At 34.5% G+C, this 16,797-nt stretch overlaps 2 protein-coding genes across 2 annotated transcripts; both read left to right on the top strand.

The window, feature by feature from the left end:
- Positions 1-1,809: 1,809 nt before the first annotated feature.
- LOC120198536 (protein ASPARTIC PROTEASE IN GUARD CELL 1-like) lies at positions 1,810-8,445 on the top strand. Its single transcript, XM_039199846.1, has 12 exons — positions 1,810-2,140; positions 2,231-2,351; positions 2,677-3,104; positions 3,200-3,356; positions 4,350-4,432; positions 4,515-4,611; positions 4,803-4,872; positions 5,075-5,281; positions 6,298-6,422; positions 7,091-7,192; positions 7,289-7,386; positions 7,980-8,445. Exons 1-12 carry the CDS (start codon positions 1,893-1,895, stop codon positions 8,149-8,151), a joined length of 1,908 nt encoding a protein of 635 aa, XP_039055777.1. The 5' UTR covers positions 1,810-1,892; the 3' UTR covers positions 8,152-8,445.
- Positions 8,446-11,852: 3,407 nt separating this feature from the next.
- On the top strand, positions 11,853-14,065 carry LOC120197800. The gene is made up of 3 exons (XM_039199197.1): positions 11,853-12,433; positions 12,799-13,146; positions 13,243-14,065. Exons 1-3 carry the CDS (start codon positions 12,032-12,034, stop codon positions 13,825-13,827), a joined length of 1,335 nt encoding a protein of 444 aa, XP_039055128.1. The 5' UTR covers positions 11,853-12,031; the 3' UTR covers positions 13,828-14,065.
- The last annotated feature ends 2,732 nt before the right edge of the window (positions 14,066-16,797 follow it).

The raw sequence follows: 16,797 nt of genomic DNA, 5'->3' as shown, positions 1-16,797 counted from the left end.
AAGATAAACGAGCAAAATGAAACATTTATAATGAAAGTGGCTTTTAATCTAATAGCAAAGAAAGACGCATTGTGGGTTTGGGTTCTCAAGGCGAAGTACAAATGTAAAGATGAGATATCGACTAACATTAGAAGCCAAAACTGCTCCAAACTATGGAAAGGGATAAGCATGGCATGAGAGGATGTCCGAAGCAACATAACCAGGATAATAGGAAACGGGATACATACCGATTTTTGGAGAGACCACTGGATTGCAGAAACAGGGCCATTAATAAATTTGGTCAATCAACGAGACCATAATCAGGTGGGAAAATCAACCATAAAAAGCATGACTGATGAAAAAGGTAATTGGAATTGGAGGCAGATTGAACATCTTCTACCACTGCATATACTTCTGAGACTGGCAGCAATTAAAAGACCTTACACAACATCAAACAACGATAGAATTGGATGGTTAAAGAGAGATGACCGTCAATTCTCTATCAAAACATCATATAAAGTTAGAATAAAACAAAGGGAAGATACTCAAGAACCTATATGGAAGGTAATTCACGCATACAAAGGAACTCAAAAGGTGAAAACATTCCTATGGCTAGTTTGCAAAGGTAAAATCCTGACAAATGCAGAAAGATTTCGACGACATCTTACAATCGATGGTAATTGCCCAATCTGTGTGACGCAAACAGAGGATATAAACCATATTTTTCGGCACTGTATTACCGTGACCCTTATTTGGACAACACTGGTAAAAAACGACGAAAACTTACATAATTTCCTAATAATGGACATAAAGAATTGGGTTGAAGTGAATTTAACAAGACCAAACATGTTTGCTAAAGATAGTAAAGATTGGGAAATCTTATTCGGATCGATATTATGGAACATATGGATCATGAGGAACTCGATTGTCTTCAACAATCCTATGGAAGATAACACAGGAATATTAGAACGCAACCGCAGGATGACAAATTCGATAAACAATGCAAATAGAGAAAAAGACCATGCGAACAAATCACAGCCAATTGAATTGGTTGGTCCAACGGTTTGGCTACCTCCATCAGAGGGATGGGAGAAACTTAATACAGATGCAACCCGTAGAAATACAGATGGAAAAGTAGCATGTGGAGGAGTAATTAGAGATATGAATGGAAAATGGAGGATCGGCTTCAAAAAATCCATAGGAATATGTTCTAGAATGGAAGCAAAATTATGGGGAGTATATATACAGGGCTAAGATGTGCATGGGAACAAGGAATCCAACAACTCATAGTTGAAGTAGATAGCCTCGAAGCAATACAGACACTGAAGAATAACACAAACAAAGAAGGAAATCTTACCATAATATCGCACATAGGGGAACTGATAAACCGGGATTGGAACGTCAGAATGTAACATGTCTGAAGAGAAGGGAATAAAATTGCTGATAAACTAGCAAGAAACGTCAATTTCGAAGATAACCAAACCAGAATCCTAAAGGAGCTCCTGCTGATATAAGCCAACTCTTTAGTGAAAAAGGTAATTAGGTTTAAGTAATTAGGTAGTTTTCATTTTCTTACCAAAAAAAAATTATCGTTTTATCATTAATTGATATTTAAAAATAATAAATAAACAATATATATGATAATTCTTTTTAATATTTAATTCGTATAAAATAATTTTTGAATTTTAATTTGTATAAAAAATAATACATTTTAATTTATAAAAAGGTAATAATAAAATTTAATGTTTGAGTAAATAGATGTGGTTAAGTGGATTTTAGTGATTGGATAGCACTATAACAAGAATAATAGCAATAAAAGAACATATTTCCATTTCTAAAGGGGGGTGCAATCTATGTATCGGGTCCTTTGCTTACAGTGGTCTGTCGTCGTTGACCCCATTCCGTAACGCGCCATGGCTCCAACCTGCCTTCACCTAACATCCTCCCTTCTATTTCTCACCGCCGTGATCTGCTTCAATCTCTTCTCCGTCGATGCAAAACATCATCACCGAGGGCCAATGCTCCTCCCTCTACAACTATCCTCACGCAATCATTCACAGCAAAGGCACTTGGACAACATCCGCCGTCTCCTGCAATCGGGACTCTCTCCTTCAACTCCAAACGCTCGCATGAGACTCTACGATGATCTCCTCTCCAACGGGTCCCTCTCCTATAAATAAAATGATTAGTTCTTTTCTTTTCCTTTTTTGATTTTTCGAAATATTGAGTTTTTTTGGGGGGCGATTTGCAGTTATTATACTACTCGATTATGGATAGGAACGCCTCCTCAGGAATTCGCTCTTATCGTCGACACCGGTAGTACTGTAACTTACGTTCCTTGCTCCAGTTGTGCACATTGCGGCAAGCATCAGGTTCGGTTCCTTATCAAAGTCGTAAAGTTCAACTTTACTAATTGTCAATTGTAATTAACCAACTTAAAAATTTATGCCTTTTTTTTAATTTGAGATTGAGGTAATTAATTAACTTTGATCTATTTGAAATTAGCGAGTTAATAGTTTAGTAGAATTAAGCAATTTTGAGTCTTAGATTTTTATCGTTCTCATAAGGAAGCGAGTTATGTTTCATTGTTATATTTAGAATCTTTGTCTAATTTCTTGATTTACGGATCTGTTGGTTAGAAATTATTTGGGGAACTGGTGATTATTTTGGCAAAATTAATATCTTGTTTGAATCCAGGATCCAAGGTTCCAACCGGATTTGTCTAGCACTTATCAACCTGTAAAATGCAATCCGAGTTGTAATTGTGATGATGAGCAGAAGCAATGCACTTATGATAGACGTTATGCTGAGATGAGTTCCAGCAGCGGCGTGCTTGGGGAGGATGTTATTTCTTTTGGGAATGAAAGTGAACTTGTTCCACAGCGTGCTGTTTTTGGTTGTGAAAATAGGGAAACGGGTGACCTTTACAGCCAAAGGGCTGATGGTATAATGGGTTTGGGTCGGGGGCTGCTTAGTATCATGGATCAACTTGTTGACAAGAATGTTATTGGTGATTCATTTTCTTTGTGTTACGGTGGGATGGATGTTGGCGGAGGTGCAATGGTTCTTGGAAATATCACTCCTCCCCCTCAAATGGTGTTCTCCCATTCAGACCCTTTCCGCAGGTACACTTCTCTTACAGTATTGTATTGGTGGATGCATTTTTCCTAAGAATTCATCTATTTCTTATTCATTTACTGTAGTTTTTGAATCTCAACAGCCCTTACTATAACATTGAGCTAAAGGAAATGCATGTTGCTGGAAAGCCATTGAAGTTACCAGCTGGGGTCTTTGATGGAAGGCATGGAACAGTCTTGGACAGTGGCACAACATATGCTTACTTACCGGAAGATGCTTTTGTTGCATTTCGATCTGCTGTAAGATCTAATTGCTTTGAGCTTCATGCTATGTGTAGTTTGTTTGCTAGTCAAGTTCTCCTTTTTATTCTCCGATTAATATTGTGTTACAGAAGCCAGAATTATTGTTTGAGGTTTAGAAGAAGTTTTTGATTTTGCATGGGAGATTTAAAAGAATGAGGTTTTGTTGCATTTACATGTTCTTTAATTGATGAATCACTACTCATTTTGTCATTTTTTTATCTTTGTTACTTCAAGAAGATAGAGTTGGAAATTAATGCATTTACCATTTAGGATTTAAATGACAAGTGATCTATGGAGAGACTGAGTACATATACATATTAATATTCATATATCTGAGTTATTACAATGTCATATAACCCGTCCATCCATATGAAAAATGCTTTATTTATTTCTTTCCAAATACTTGGAGCTGCTACTTCTTAAATATTGGTATGATCTGTGTAATCATCCAACTTCTGGATCTTTCATTTACGGGTTCTGTTCCTTTCTGAAGTTTGAAGCATGTCTATTATGCATGATTGTTTCCTTAAGCATATATGGTCCATCTTTTAAATTGTTGATGGAAACTGGCCATTACACTTTGTCAAGAGAAAATAAAGTACCGGTAAACCATCAAGTGACTTAGTGTAATTTACATTTGTTAAGTTATTGTAGAATCCCTGAATAATCAAGATATTCTATGACTATTGGAGATTGATTTTGTGGTCTGGCCATTTAGGGTCTAGTATTCAATCAACTGTTGCTTTGTCTATGCCTCCATCTTGAAAAAAATTATGGCAGCTACTATGGTTAATCTGTTATTTATTTTTTTTGAAAAATACTTACGTTGGTGTGTTCTATACTTGCTAACTCAAAATATTCCCTGAAACTGAGTTTATTTGTAATTGTCTTTAATTTTTAAGCTTAACCTTTATTAACATAAATGTCAGCATCTGTGTTTCTGCATGCTAATGTCCAGACCTGTTCTCCTACTTGGCTTTGTTAATGCAGATCCTAAGAGAAGTTCATTTCCTCAAAAGGGTTCATGGTCCTGACCCTAATTTTGATGACATATGTATTTCCGGTGCTGGAAGGTGTTGTCAATGACCTTTTTGTTGAATACTGAAATTTATTGTATTCCATTCATCTTAATCGTTTTCTTGAAATGTAATACAGGGATGTTTCAAACCTATCAAAAGTTTTCCCAGAGGTTGAGATGGTATTTAACAATGGAAATAAGTTATTACTGTCTCCAGAAAACTACCTGTTCCGGGTAATTAATATTTCTTTTTCCAAAGAAAAAAACTTGACTTGCTTGAAGACCAAAATGGGTCCCTGCTTGGTGGCAAAGCTAATTTAAGTGATTATAAGACATTCTTGAATCATCTATTTTCTGTGCTAGCTTTTCAAATTGCTATCTAACACGTATCTCTGTTTCTGTCTCTTAAATGGCATTCTTTGTAGCACACAAAGCTTAGTGGTGCATATTGCTTGGGAATTTTCCCAAATACAGAATCGACCACTCTTTTAGGAGGTATGTACTTCATTTGTGAAACACAAAGCCTCCTATCCCTCTATGTATGTGCATAGCACAGTATATAGTTTTGAAAAGGTCCAAGTTTCTTGCAGTATACATGGACATGTCTGGACCTTGTGCTTTTCCAATTCATTATATCTTGTTTCTTTGCATGACTGCAGAAATAATCTCTTACTTTTTTAACTTTATTTTACGGCAGGAATTGTTGTTCGGAACACCTTAGTGACCTATGATCGGAGTAATGACAGGATAGGCTTTTTGAAAACTAATTGTTCTGAACTGTGGAGGAGAGTGCAGTCATCGGGTGCACCTGCACCAGCTCCTTTAGTCTCCCAAAGCAATGATACTAACAGGGAAATTACTCCAACACCAACCCCAAGTGGATCGCCACCAAATGTTCTTCCAGGTTCATGGCATATTACTTGCTTCCTCACAATGTTTCCCGTGTTCTTGGTTTCTTCCCTTGCACCATTCCACGAATTGATGTATCATGGTCACAATTTATGTACTTTCTTCTATATAAGTTAGTAGCTCTTTTCTCGTGAACGGGAAATTAAGGCAGACAAAAAACTACAAAAAATAAACAGAGATGCTGTACTTGGTTTGAAACTTCTGCCGGTGCAGCAAGAAGTCTGTCAACTTTAACTGCTAATTAGACCCACCTGGTTTTTCAGTAAACTGCATACGGTGATCTCTTTCTTTTTATTTATTTTCTTTCTAGAAAGAAGTTGCCTTTTGTATGGAGGCTGATGACTCGTTTGCTTTGTAATCTTGATGGTGCATTCATGAAGTTTGATTGTTCTCCTAATAAGCATAGATTTGTCTTGTAGATTAAAAGGGCTTATAGTTATTGATAAGTAGCATTAAATGCAACCCCACAGATATTATATGTATGAAAAGTTATTTAATAACTTCCAGTGGAGTATTTAGACTCCAGAAGCAGGGTTGGAAGGATGAAACATATCCCTCAGGGTATTATTAAAAGAATAAATAAATAAATGGGGCACGTGGCAGCCTTTTAACCCCATTTGTAGTGTTAAGAAGCTCCATTGCAAGGTATCCAAGATAAATCCTTTACAGAATATACATGTTTCTCATTTATAATCTGGTTTCTGGTCAGGTACAAATTATGTGCGTGCATTTAAAGCTTATCATAGTTGAGATGGCCTAATTTTGTATCACATCCTTTTTTTACAATCTTGTTTAGTCTGTGATCACCTTTTTGTCTAGCAGAATAAGCTTATTGGTTGCTTTACAATAATGGTGTTTGCACGATGCGGTGCTTTTTTTTTTAATGTTTGACACTTAAGGCTGATGATAATCTTAGTACTTTTAGTGATAATGATGCAAGCATTTATACAATTTGATATTGTAAATGTACATTTCCTCTGATGATATTTTCTCCCCAAATTTGATAACCAGGTTCATTTCATGTTGGATTTATAACATTTGATATGTCAATTAGCACTAATGATTCCAAATCGAAGCTCAACTTCAAGGAGCTTGGAGAATTGATTTCCAAGGAACTGGAAGTTGATAAGTCACAGGTGCTGCTGAATTGCCTTGACTCTGGCCAGGTTTTTAGGCCTTGTGGGAATTAGATTTGAGGGTGTGCATTGGAGTGCTTTTAAAATATTTTATTTATTGCTTCACTTCTTTTAGGAAGAAACAGCTTATTTTTATTATTGGTGCAATGTAATCTAAATCATATTTCTAAGCATGATGTCATATATATTGAATCACTGTTGGAATCTTGTAGTTTTGTCAATACATTTTACTTGCAGATTTAAGTAGATGTGTTCACCTGTCAGGTAGCCTACTAGCCCACTCAAAATTGGATGGTCTGGGCTTAGACTAAAAATGTAGGCCTGATAGAAAACATCCGGGCCCAAACAGATTTTCTGACCTGAGCTCTAGATATTATGCATAAAGCCACCTTGAACCTAACTCTAATTAGGCCATGAACATATCTAGTATTTAACTTTAAAACTTGGAATTATTCTTTCTTCTTGCCGTGTGATTATGTGGGTTGTGATTATGTGGGTTTCTTATTGTGGGTACTCTTGAGTGGGCATATAGTGATCAACTATATGCACATAGCCTAAGCACAAAGATAAAACTCCCATTTTTTCTCTGTATGCAGCTCTATGTTTGACAGTTATAAATTAACCTTTATCTGTCGCATCGTATTTATGGTATTGGTTCAATTTTTCAGGTTCGGCTGCTGAATGTCACTTCCAAGGGTAATGAATACCTTGTTAGATGGGGCATTTTTCCTTCTTCATCTGCTAATTATATTTCTAATTCCACTGCATTGGTATTACCACTACTCAGAGATATACATATTTGCGAGTTGAAATTCATTTTTTCCCATCTATTTAGCATGTGTCTTATTTTCCTTTATCATGGGCAGAGCATCATCCTGCGCTTAAGGGATCACCGTATGCAGTTTCCTGAAAGAATTAGGAATTATAAATTGGTTGAATGGAATGCTGAACCTCAAAGGAAGTCGTATGTTATCTTTTGCCATTCCGCCTTCATTATTCCTTTTATGCTTTTTACTACTGTGGATTAAAATGGCTAGTATTCTATTGTGATGAACAAATCTTTGGAGCATTTTCGACCATGCAAAAATAGCATTTGGGGCCATACAGTTGTAGTTGGGATGGTTATGCCAATGCAGCTATGAGGGGCACATAAATGCAGCTATGCACCCCTTGGTTTATAAACCATTTTAGTAGCCTGTTTTATTTGCAGTAGTATCTAATACCTGTCTACAAGTTGGGGTTCCTTTTTCCCTTTGTCAAGGTTCCAGTTTAGGATATGAAGCTATATTTACCTGAACCGAGGCAGGCGAGTAACACTCGGGTGGTTAGGTACTATGAATTTTATGAAAATAGGGTCTTAAGAATCATGTTAGTGCGGATTCAAGGTCGAACCTGGGTCCAATGCAATAACATTAGAAATAGGAGTCTGTACTTCCGTAAAGATTGAGAGCAATGCAACCCGAATTTTTCTTAGGGGATGTTTCTTACCTACGATACATACTGATTCCAATGGTAAGTTTCAGAAATAACATTGGGTTCTTACTGGAGCTTTCACAGGTCATGGTGGGGACATCACTATCTAGCTGTGGTACTCGGATTTATAGCAACTCTTAGTTTGTCAGCTATTGGGATATGGTTGGTTCTTCGATTCAGACAGCAATCAATCACAGCTTATGAGCCGGTTGCTTCTCCTGTTCCGGAGCAAGAGCTTCAGCCTCTTCAATCTTAACTCAGAAACATTTGCTACAAATTTTTCTTGTATACTATATCTTTGCATAGAGAATGCATGCATTTGGAGTTACTCAGAACGAGAATGATGGTCCATTCCAGCCAGATCGAGACAAGGTGATGAAATATTTTAACCCCTGTTGTAAAATGCTTTTTATCTTCTTTTTTTAGAGGTGAAAAAAGGAATATATGATTTGACAAGATGATAATATATGTATTCTTTTCACTGTGATGCATGTCAATATGTGCAATAAATATTTCACATTGAGTAATACAAGATCAATTATTCTCTTTTTACCTATTTTCTTTCCGAAATGCTGTAAGATAGAATGTTGGGTTATTTCACGAATAGCCTAAACAACCCTTGCCCTAAATATATATATTATAGGATTCACCTAAACTGTAATTAGATTTAGTACTGTTGGATGAATGAAGATAGAAGATTGAATATGATTCTATTACACAATGTAAAACTCTTTTAGTTTTACATAAATTTAGGATCTTTAGGTGACCGAAAATAAATGATCGAAATTAACACTAGGAAATGAGAATATATTCACCGGAGAAAAAAGTAACGAATCAATCTCAGCCACTCATATAAAAGAGTTTTACATTGTGTAAATGGATCTTTATATATATATATATATATATATCATTCAAGGTGGAATGTCAAAAAGTGCAAAATACCAAGGCCAGAAATTGGGAGAGTGAGTTTCAATGGACAAATTTTGTGAAAAGCTTTGGTTCAAAGTTTCCAATTTGGAGGGTGAAAAATGGTAAATGAAAAATAGGAAGGACACCTAAAATGAGTCTTTAAAGTTATCCAAACTCAGATCCCAATCTTTAAAGTTTCTTCCTTTTAGTTGCCAATTACCGGTCTTTGTTTGCTGTCATAATTAAATTTGCATTAGTTTTGAAATTAGCAAAATTGAATTTTGTATTTAATAACCAAAAAAATAAATTTTGTATATAATTAAATTTTTATTTATATATATTATATCTCATATTATTTTATTTGATATATTACATTTATATATTAATACTTAATATAAAGAAGTAAGTATATTTTTATACATGAAATAATCGATTACAATTAATTTTTTAGAAGAAAAAATGTTGAAACATTAAGTATAATTAAATGATCAAATATATAAACAAATACTCAGTTTCCTATTCATCAATATTTGTTTAGATTAAATTGTATAAATGTGTATGTATTAATTTGTGCTTATCTATTCATCGTATGATAGTTTGTTTATCAATATTTCTATTATTTTTTCACACGAATTAAAATTATTTTAGATATCACTTATTTACTTTATTTTTAATTATTGGTTTTTATCTTCCTTCTTTATCAAGTATTCAAGTTGAAGATCTCATTTTACATGAGCGATACCTGACATCATTTCGTATTGTTGGGTCCACATACAACGAGTAGTACAATGGTAAGTAACTCATACACTTCATACTATTTTACATTTTTTTTCTTATGCTTATTATCATTTTAATTAAAAAATAAAGTATCCAAATTATACATCTTTATTATTTTAGGTATTTTAAATATTTTTCGCTTATAATTCATAATGACTATTAATTTTTTTAAATGACATGTCGCGTTTATATTTTTTGAATATTTTATTTAAAAATAAAATATTATTATTAAAAAAACTCAATTTTTTTCTATTTAAAAAAAATCTAAATCTTCAAAATCTTATATTTTTTTAATATTTCAAATTATTATATATTTTAGATTTTTTTCTTTAGATTTTTATTTCTTTTTGTACATAAAAATTTAGGTCAGAAGTGGGTCCCGCAGTCCAGGGCTATATCATACTTAAGACCAAATTGAGATTTACATAGGAATTTACAGATTGCCCATCAAGAGTGACGGTGGTAGGATTCGAACTTGACGTTGCAAGCTCAAAATTTTGAATCCTAACCACTTGTACCTATACTCGTTAGCTTCTTTATATTTTTTAATTAATAACATGTTTTAGTCTATATAAATTTATAAATTCGTTTTTCCTAAAATTTTAAAGATTTACTCAATGTGATATAAAATTATGTGTCAATTTCTATATATATATATATATATATATATATATATATATATAAGTGCGTGAAATAAAATGCAATAATAAAATAAAGAAATGAACATGATTGCAATGGATGTAAGTGTATCAAGTATGCTTGTTTAGGCAAATCATGATCAGTGGGAGTGAATGGCTACGAAAGGTCTAAATTAAGCAGTTGCATTACATATAATCATTGATTAATGGCTATGGGTCACTCCCCATCATATTGCCATATATTTTTTTCATTATATAATCACAACTTGTAGTTTTATTTCGTTTGCTGGAAAATAATAAACGAATTACTGGTAATAATAATAATAAGATGATTGTTTTCTGTCTTATTCCTGTTTCTATTCATTCAGATTGATTTTCTCATATTTAATGGTTGATTGTTATTTTTTTATATTTAAATAGATTAAGATATAAAATAATATCTTTTATATAATTTTTAAAATAATATAAAATCTAATGAAAATGCAATTTTGTTTAATTTAGATATTTTATTTTATATTATAAGAAATAAAAGGTTTATATTTGTTGTATATAACTTTTGTTTCATAAAAGTAATTTCAAAATAAAATTACAAACAATTATATTTTTAATGGTTTACCATCATTGCTTTATTGTATAATGTATATACTTTAAATATATCAAATATAAATAAAAATTAAAAAATGATTCCGATAAAGGTCCAAAAAATAAGATTATGCTGCTAGTAAAATAATTTTTTGAATTATTTATATTATATCTTATAACACCCATCGCGAGTGAAAAATAAAATAAAATAATATATTTATAAAATAAATAATTATAGATGAAAAGGTAAAAGATTTATATATAATATGTTAATATTATACTTGATTTCTAAATAAAGTGAACTTTTTAATCATAAATCACTAATTTTAATATTCTGTAATTGAATAAATATTTGATTAATGTGTGATATTACCTCGAACATTTAGAGTAGGTAAAGATAAAGAAATTGAAATATTTTTAAATTATTTTTTAATGAGCAAAAAAAAAACTAAGTTGCTTAAACTAAAGAAATTTATATTAAGAAAAAAAAAGAGAAAAGGAAGCGTTGTAATCACAACCTATTTCCAACATTATGAGGACTCCAGCCTCGCACGCTTAGCATGCTCACAATTGATTATTATTATTAATCTCTTTTTGCTAGTTTTAATCATTTGTCTGACCCTTCACAATTTCATTCTCACAAAAAATATAAAATCAATTAAAATATTATATAAAACAGAATTACACTACACGTAATACATAAAATATTATATTAAAATAATACCAATACACTCATCAAATTCTAACTTGAGGTAAAACTGTAAAAGAAGCAAATTTGTAATAATGATCAAAAGACTCAAAATTCAATTTAAAATTTTTAATCATAATTGTTAAATTTAATTAATTTAATAATTTTTCAATATATAGATTTGAATCGTAACCCGCGGCGTGACAGGCCTACCTAACTCAGCCTTGACTCGCGGGAATAACCTGCGATTGCGAAATTAGTTTTTTTTTTTTTTCTTCCCTTTTTTTTATTTCTTTCTGTTTTAGCATATTTCCTTCCCATTAACGCCATTCTCTCAATTTTCTTTTTATTTACAAACTATATTTTCCCCCTTCATTATCGTCAGCTGCTTTCTTCACTGTGCAATTCTTCTCCCTGTTCCCATCTTTCTTCTCTTTTATACTTTTGGACTATCACTTGGCGCACTTTAATACCAGAAAAGGGGACAACGGTGACAAAGCTTAACGACAAACTCTGATCAATTTCGGGGTTTCGTCATCGAAATGGAGGGAAAACAGGGGTTGTCCCGTAGTCGGTCGCGAGCTAAAAGTCCGGCGAGGAGTGCATCGCCAATGTCGAGCTTATTGCGGCGGAGGAGGAAGAACTACAGCCACCACTCGGAGCCGTTTTTCTTTAGGTCGGGGGGATTGAGGCCGGCGGAAGCTTTGTCGCCGTTGAAAGAAGGTCCCGATCCGGATGGAACAGACGGCGAAGATTCGAGGACGGAAGGTAGGTGGGCCCAGTGGATGAAAGGTCAACTGTCACGCGGTCCTTCCGCTTCGTCTTCGACGTGTAAACGCTCCGATCTGAGGTTGTTGCTTGGACTCTTAGGTGCGCCGCTTGCTCCGGTTCATGTTAGTGCGTTGGAGCCATTTCCTCACCTCAGCATTAAAGACACCCCAATTGTGAGCCTTATCTCATTCTCTCTCTCTCCTTATGCTGCATTTATTCCGTTGGTTTTAAAAGCTTCATTTATAATTTTTTAAAGTCAGGTGAAATTTTCAGAGAATTTGCTAAAAAATTTAATGAAATCAATGAGATGATTTCATTTGCATAGTGTTTGATCAAGGAGAAGAAAGGTGGGATTTTGATGGATTATAATATGGCTGGCTACATGGGGTTGTGTTTTTCAATCTAGATCTGCTATTGAATTTTGTAAGCATGCCAGGGGTGGTTATTTTAGGAGAAATAATACCAAGAATTTGATTAGTTGCTCTAGATTTCCATGGAGGGAATTTTCTGTAATTTGTTTTATGTTCAAAATTTTCAGGAATCTTCATCTGCTCAGTACATATTACAGCAGTATACTGCTGCTTCAGGTGGGCAAAAGCTTCAAAACTCCATCCACAATGCTTATGCTATGGGTAGGGTGAGAATGGTAGCTTCCGAGTTTGAGACGGCCAACAAGGTCAACAAGAACCGGAATTCTTCGAAAGTTGCAGAATCCGGTGGGTTTGTTTTGTGGCAAATGAATCCAGACATGTGGTATGTCGAACTTGCTCTTGGTGCTAGCAAGGTTCAGGCAGGTTGCAATGGGAAGCTTGTGTGGCGGTACACTCCTTGGCTCGGTGCACATGCTGCTAGAGGGCCTGTTAGGCCACTCCGTCGAGCACTTCAAGTAACTTCAATGTCGTGTTTACTTTTCTTTCTTCTAAATTTGTTTCACTGTGCATAATCACTCATCCAATGGAACAAAACTGTATTCCTTGTTCAGGGTCTTGATCCGAGAACAACAGCGAGCATGTTTACAAATGCAAGATGTAGTGGTGAAAAGAATATCAACGGTGAGGACTGTTTCATCCTCAAGCTTTGTGCCGATCCTGCGACATTGAAGGCCAGGAGTGAAGGACCTGCTGAGATCATCAGACATGTTTTATTCGGCTACTTCAGCCAGAAAACAGGCCTTCTTGTGCACTTGGAAGACTCGCATTTAACCCGAATACAAAACAACGGTGGAGACGCTGTGTACTGGGAGACTACAATCAATTCATTTCTCGAGGACTACAAACCTGTTGAAGGAATAATGATTGCTCACTCGGGTCGCTCTGTGGTGACCCTATTCCGGTTCGGTGATACTGCAATGAACCACACTCGCACCAGGATGGAAGAAGCATGGGAAATTGAAGAAGTGGCATTCAATGTTCCAGGTCTATCAGCGGACTGTTTCATACCTCCAGATGAAATAAGATTGGCTTCAATGGCTGAAGCCTGTGAGTTTTCTCAGGGTCGGAGTGTAAAAACTACCGTGGCTGCTGCACCATATAGAGCCAAACTCGGTAAACTAGATAAAAGTTCATAACACAGTTTATAAGATGGAGATTTAAAGAAGAGGGCTTTTGGCAAAGTTCAACGTAGCTTTTGACTAGACTTAATAGTTTTTTTTACTTGACTAACTAATTAGAAGGTAAAGTCGAAACTGTAGTGGTCTGTAAGAATTTTGGTATTGGATAATGCCGCTTTCAAATTTGTAAATACAGCAGGGTGATCTTGGTACTTTTCGTAGGATGAAAATGTATTAGTTATCTGTATTCTTCTTTAGGGTAAATTAATCAAGTAGTCCCTTGACTATAGGTTCGAATAAAAAACCAAATTCCCTAATTACTAAACATATCTGTGCATATAAGGCTTATTGCTGTTAGGTTCAATGCACGCATAGTTTTTATAGTTCGAGGCTCATGTAAATCACATAACCTTCTAACTACCAATCAATATGATTAAACATAATGGGAACTGATTCCAAATTGCTGGAAGATAAGATTTATCTAGCAATAAAGATAACAGGAATTTTTAATCTTGGAAGACTCCTAAAACAGTACACGCTTAATAAAACAGTAAACAATAAAAGATAGGACTCCGACTCTAATGTAATCCTTGGCTATTGCATCCGTTACTCAAGAAACAGTGTAATTTTAGCAAATGGATTGAGGTTAGAAATCTGCCTTTAGTTTACCATACAGAGTGCGAGGCAGCATTGCGCTGTCTTTATCAAGTCGGGGCAGTAAGGAAGGCAACAGCACAGGAAATGGAACCCGTTTTCCTCGATTCACTTGATTATTTGGCTGCTCTGTTCCACTGGCCTGTTGATTACTCATCTACTGTAATTTCGCATACTGTCATCATTCACTGTCTTCAATGTGGTGTTCTCCAGTCCACGTGGCATTGGACTTCGCTCGGTAGTCTGAATCCCAGTCATCTGAATACCTGAGCTGAAACTTGTTCAGCTACTAGACGACGATTATCTTGGGGTTTTTTTTTTGGCGGTGGTAGATGGTTAACAAGAGCTCCCTGTTGCTTTCGCTCCATTTCGGACGAACGCTGCTTTTGCTTCTGTGCATTCTGAACAGCTTGTTGGTTTTGGAAGTTAGTGTTTCCTTGTCGTAACCGGTTTTCGTCCGGGCACGAAATATTTGGTTGGCGGAAAAATTGATGTGAATAAATGGTTTTGAAAATAATTTGGAAGTCGCCATCGACCTTTTGGGTCAGGTAGGTCGAATACCTAAAAATTATTTTTTAAAAGAGTTTTAAGAAAACATCAATTAAAAGATGAACTGATCTGCGTTTATAACCAAAAATTCGTTCTTTTTAATAATAAAAAGGGATTTGTGGTCGGTTACGTTTAGGGAAGGATTAGCACCCCTACAACGCCCAAAATTGGTACTTTTTTAATTATAAATTATCTCTATTATTAAAAATTTAAAAATTCAAAATATATTTAATTTATAATCATATTATTTCAAAATTATATAAAAAATATTTATTTATTTATTTAAAAATATCAGAAAAGGACTTCTAGGTGCCTTAAGACAGTTCTTTTCTTTGATATTAATAAATATTAATTTAAATAAAATTAAATAATAATTTTTTATAGCATTTATTTTTAAAATACCAGAATATGACATCTAGTTGTATTAAGACTGCCCTTTTCTTTGATATTGAAAAATAAATATTAAAATTATTTTATTAAAAAAATAAATTATTATTTATTATATATATATTTATGACTACATAATAATAATAAAAATATTTAAATATATAAACAAGTAAAATTAAAACAATAAAAATACAATTAGAACTATATATTTAAAAGCAGTAAAATAAATGAAAATATTTAAAATTAGTGATTAAATTATAGTAAAATTAAAATTAAATACCTAATTCATAATTAATCAAAATTATAGGGATTAAACATGCTATATTTTTTATTTATTAATTTAGTGACTAAAATAAAATTATATAAAATTCGGATATTAGATTAAAATAAATTAAAACATACTATTCAGATTAAAATATTAATTATTTAAAATAACGGACTAAATCTGTTATTTACCCTAAATATATTATTTTAATATAAAGGACTTAAATAAATAAAATTAAAATTAAAGAACCGAATTAAAAGGATTATAAATTGATTTAGTGACTAAAATGTAAAGTTTACAAATTAGGATGACTGCGGAAAGGATTTAACTTTTATTTAATTACAAACAGACCCCTCCCCAAAACGGCGTCGTTTGGGGAGGGCTATTTAAGTCCAAAATCACCTGGCCCGAAGGGCCAGCTTCATTTCTCCTCTCTTCCCTCTCTCTCTCTTCTCTGAGAGAGAAAAAAATTCTCTCACTTCTCTCTAAAAAAGAGAGAAGCTCTCCGGCCGGCAGCCGCTTGCCGGCGTTGATCCCGCCGCCGACCACCGCCTTCGGTGGTCGGAATAACTTTTTTTACATTAAAACGTAGATCGGACCGTCCTAATGACGGTTCCGATGGTCTATTCTTTTAAACGGCTCCCGATCGGAGCAAATCTAAAAAAATATACCTTCGGTTTTCGAAGGTTTTTGGTGACGTCTAGAGGCCGGTGGTGACTCCGATCAAGGCGGTGGCTTTCACGGTAAGTCTCTCTCATTCCTTTCCTTGCTGTGTTGTGGGGTTTTCGTCTTTTTGTTCTCCGTTCTTCCTTTTTTTTTCTGTTGGCTACCTCTCCCTTCTCCTCTTTTGCAGGTTGGGTGATGGCTTTATAGTCATCACCGGCGCTTGTCTCGGACCGGTCCGAAAGGTGGAGTTCGGTGAGTCACCGAGCTATTTGGTGACTCACCCCTAGAGCTTGCGACGTGGGCGGCGGGTATTGAAGCAGCAAAGCTTCTGGATTCTTCAGCGAGGCGGCGGCGTCGTGGCGTGGCACTGGCAGCTGGGACGTGTCCCTAGGGTTATGATACCCTAGGGTTTCCTTGTTGGGTATCTCTGGACCGTTGGATCTGGCAAGATCCAACGGTAGCAAGCT

The sequence above is a fragment of the Hibiscus syriacus genome, unplaced genomic scaffold (genome assembly GCF_006381635.1).
Source record: "Hibiscus syriacus cultivar Baekdansim isolate YM2019G1 unplaced genomic scaffold, ASM638163v2 tig00117056_pilon, whole genome shotgun sequence".
Taxonomy (NCBI): Eukaryota; Viridiplantae; Streptophyta; class Magnoliopsida; order Malvales; family Malvaceae; genus Hibiscus; species Hibiscus syriacus.
The sequence above is the reverse complement of the archived record's forward strand: the minus strand, read 5'-3'. Positions and strand labels throughout refer to the sequence as shown.

Coding starts and splice junctions, on each gene's coding strand:
- LOC120198536 (XM_039199846.1), top strand. CDS start 1,893: ATGGCTCCAACCTGCCTTCACCTAACATCCTCCCTTCTATTTCTCACC. Junction 5,282..6,297: donor GCCACCAAATGTTCTTCCAG/GTTCATGGCATA, acceptor TTTGATAACCAG/GTTCATTTCATGTTGGATTT. Junction 6,423..7,090: donor TGGAAGTTGATAAGTCACAG/GTGCTGCTGAAT, acceptor TCAATTTTTCAG/GTTCGGCTGCTGAATGTCAC.
- LOC120197800 (XM_039199197.1), top strand. CDS start 12,032: ATGGAGGGAAAACAGGGGTTGTCCCGTAGTCGGTCGCGAGCTAAAAGT. Junction 12,434..12,798: donor GCATTAAAGACACCCCAATT/GTGAGCCTTATC, acceptor CAAAATTTTCAG/GAATCTTCATCTGCTCAGTA. Junction 13,147..13,242: donor CACTCCGTCGAGCACTTCAA/GTAACTTCAATG, acceptor TTCCTTGTTCAG/GGTCTTGATCCGAGAACAAC.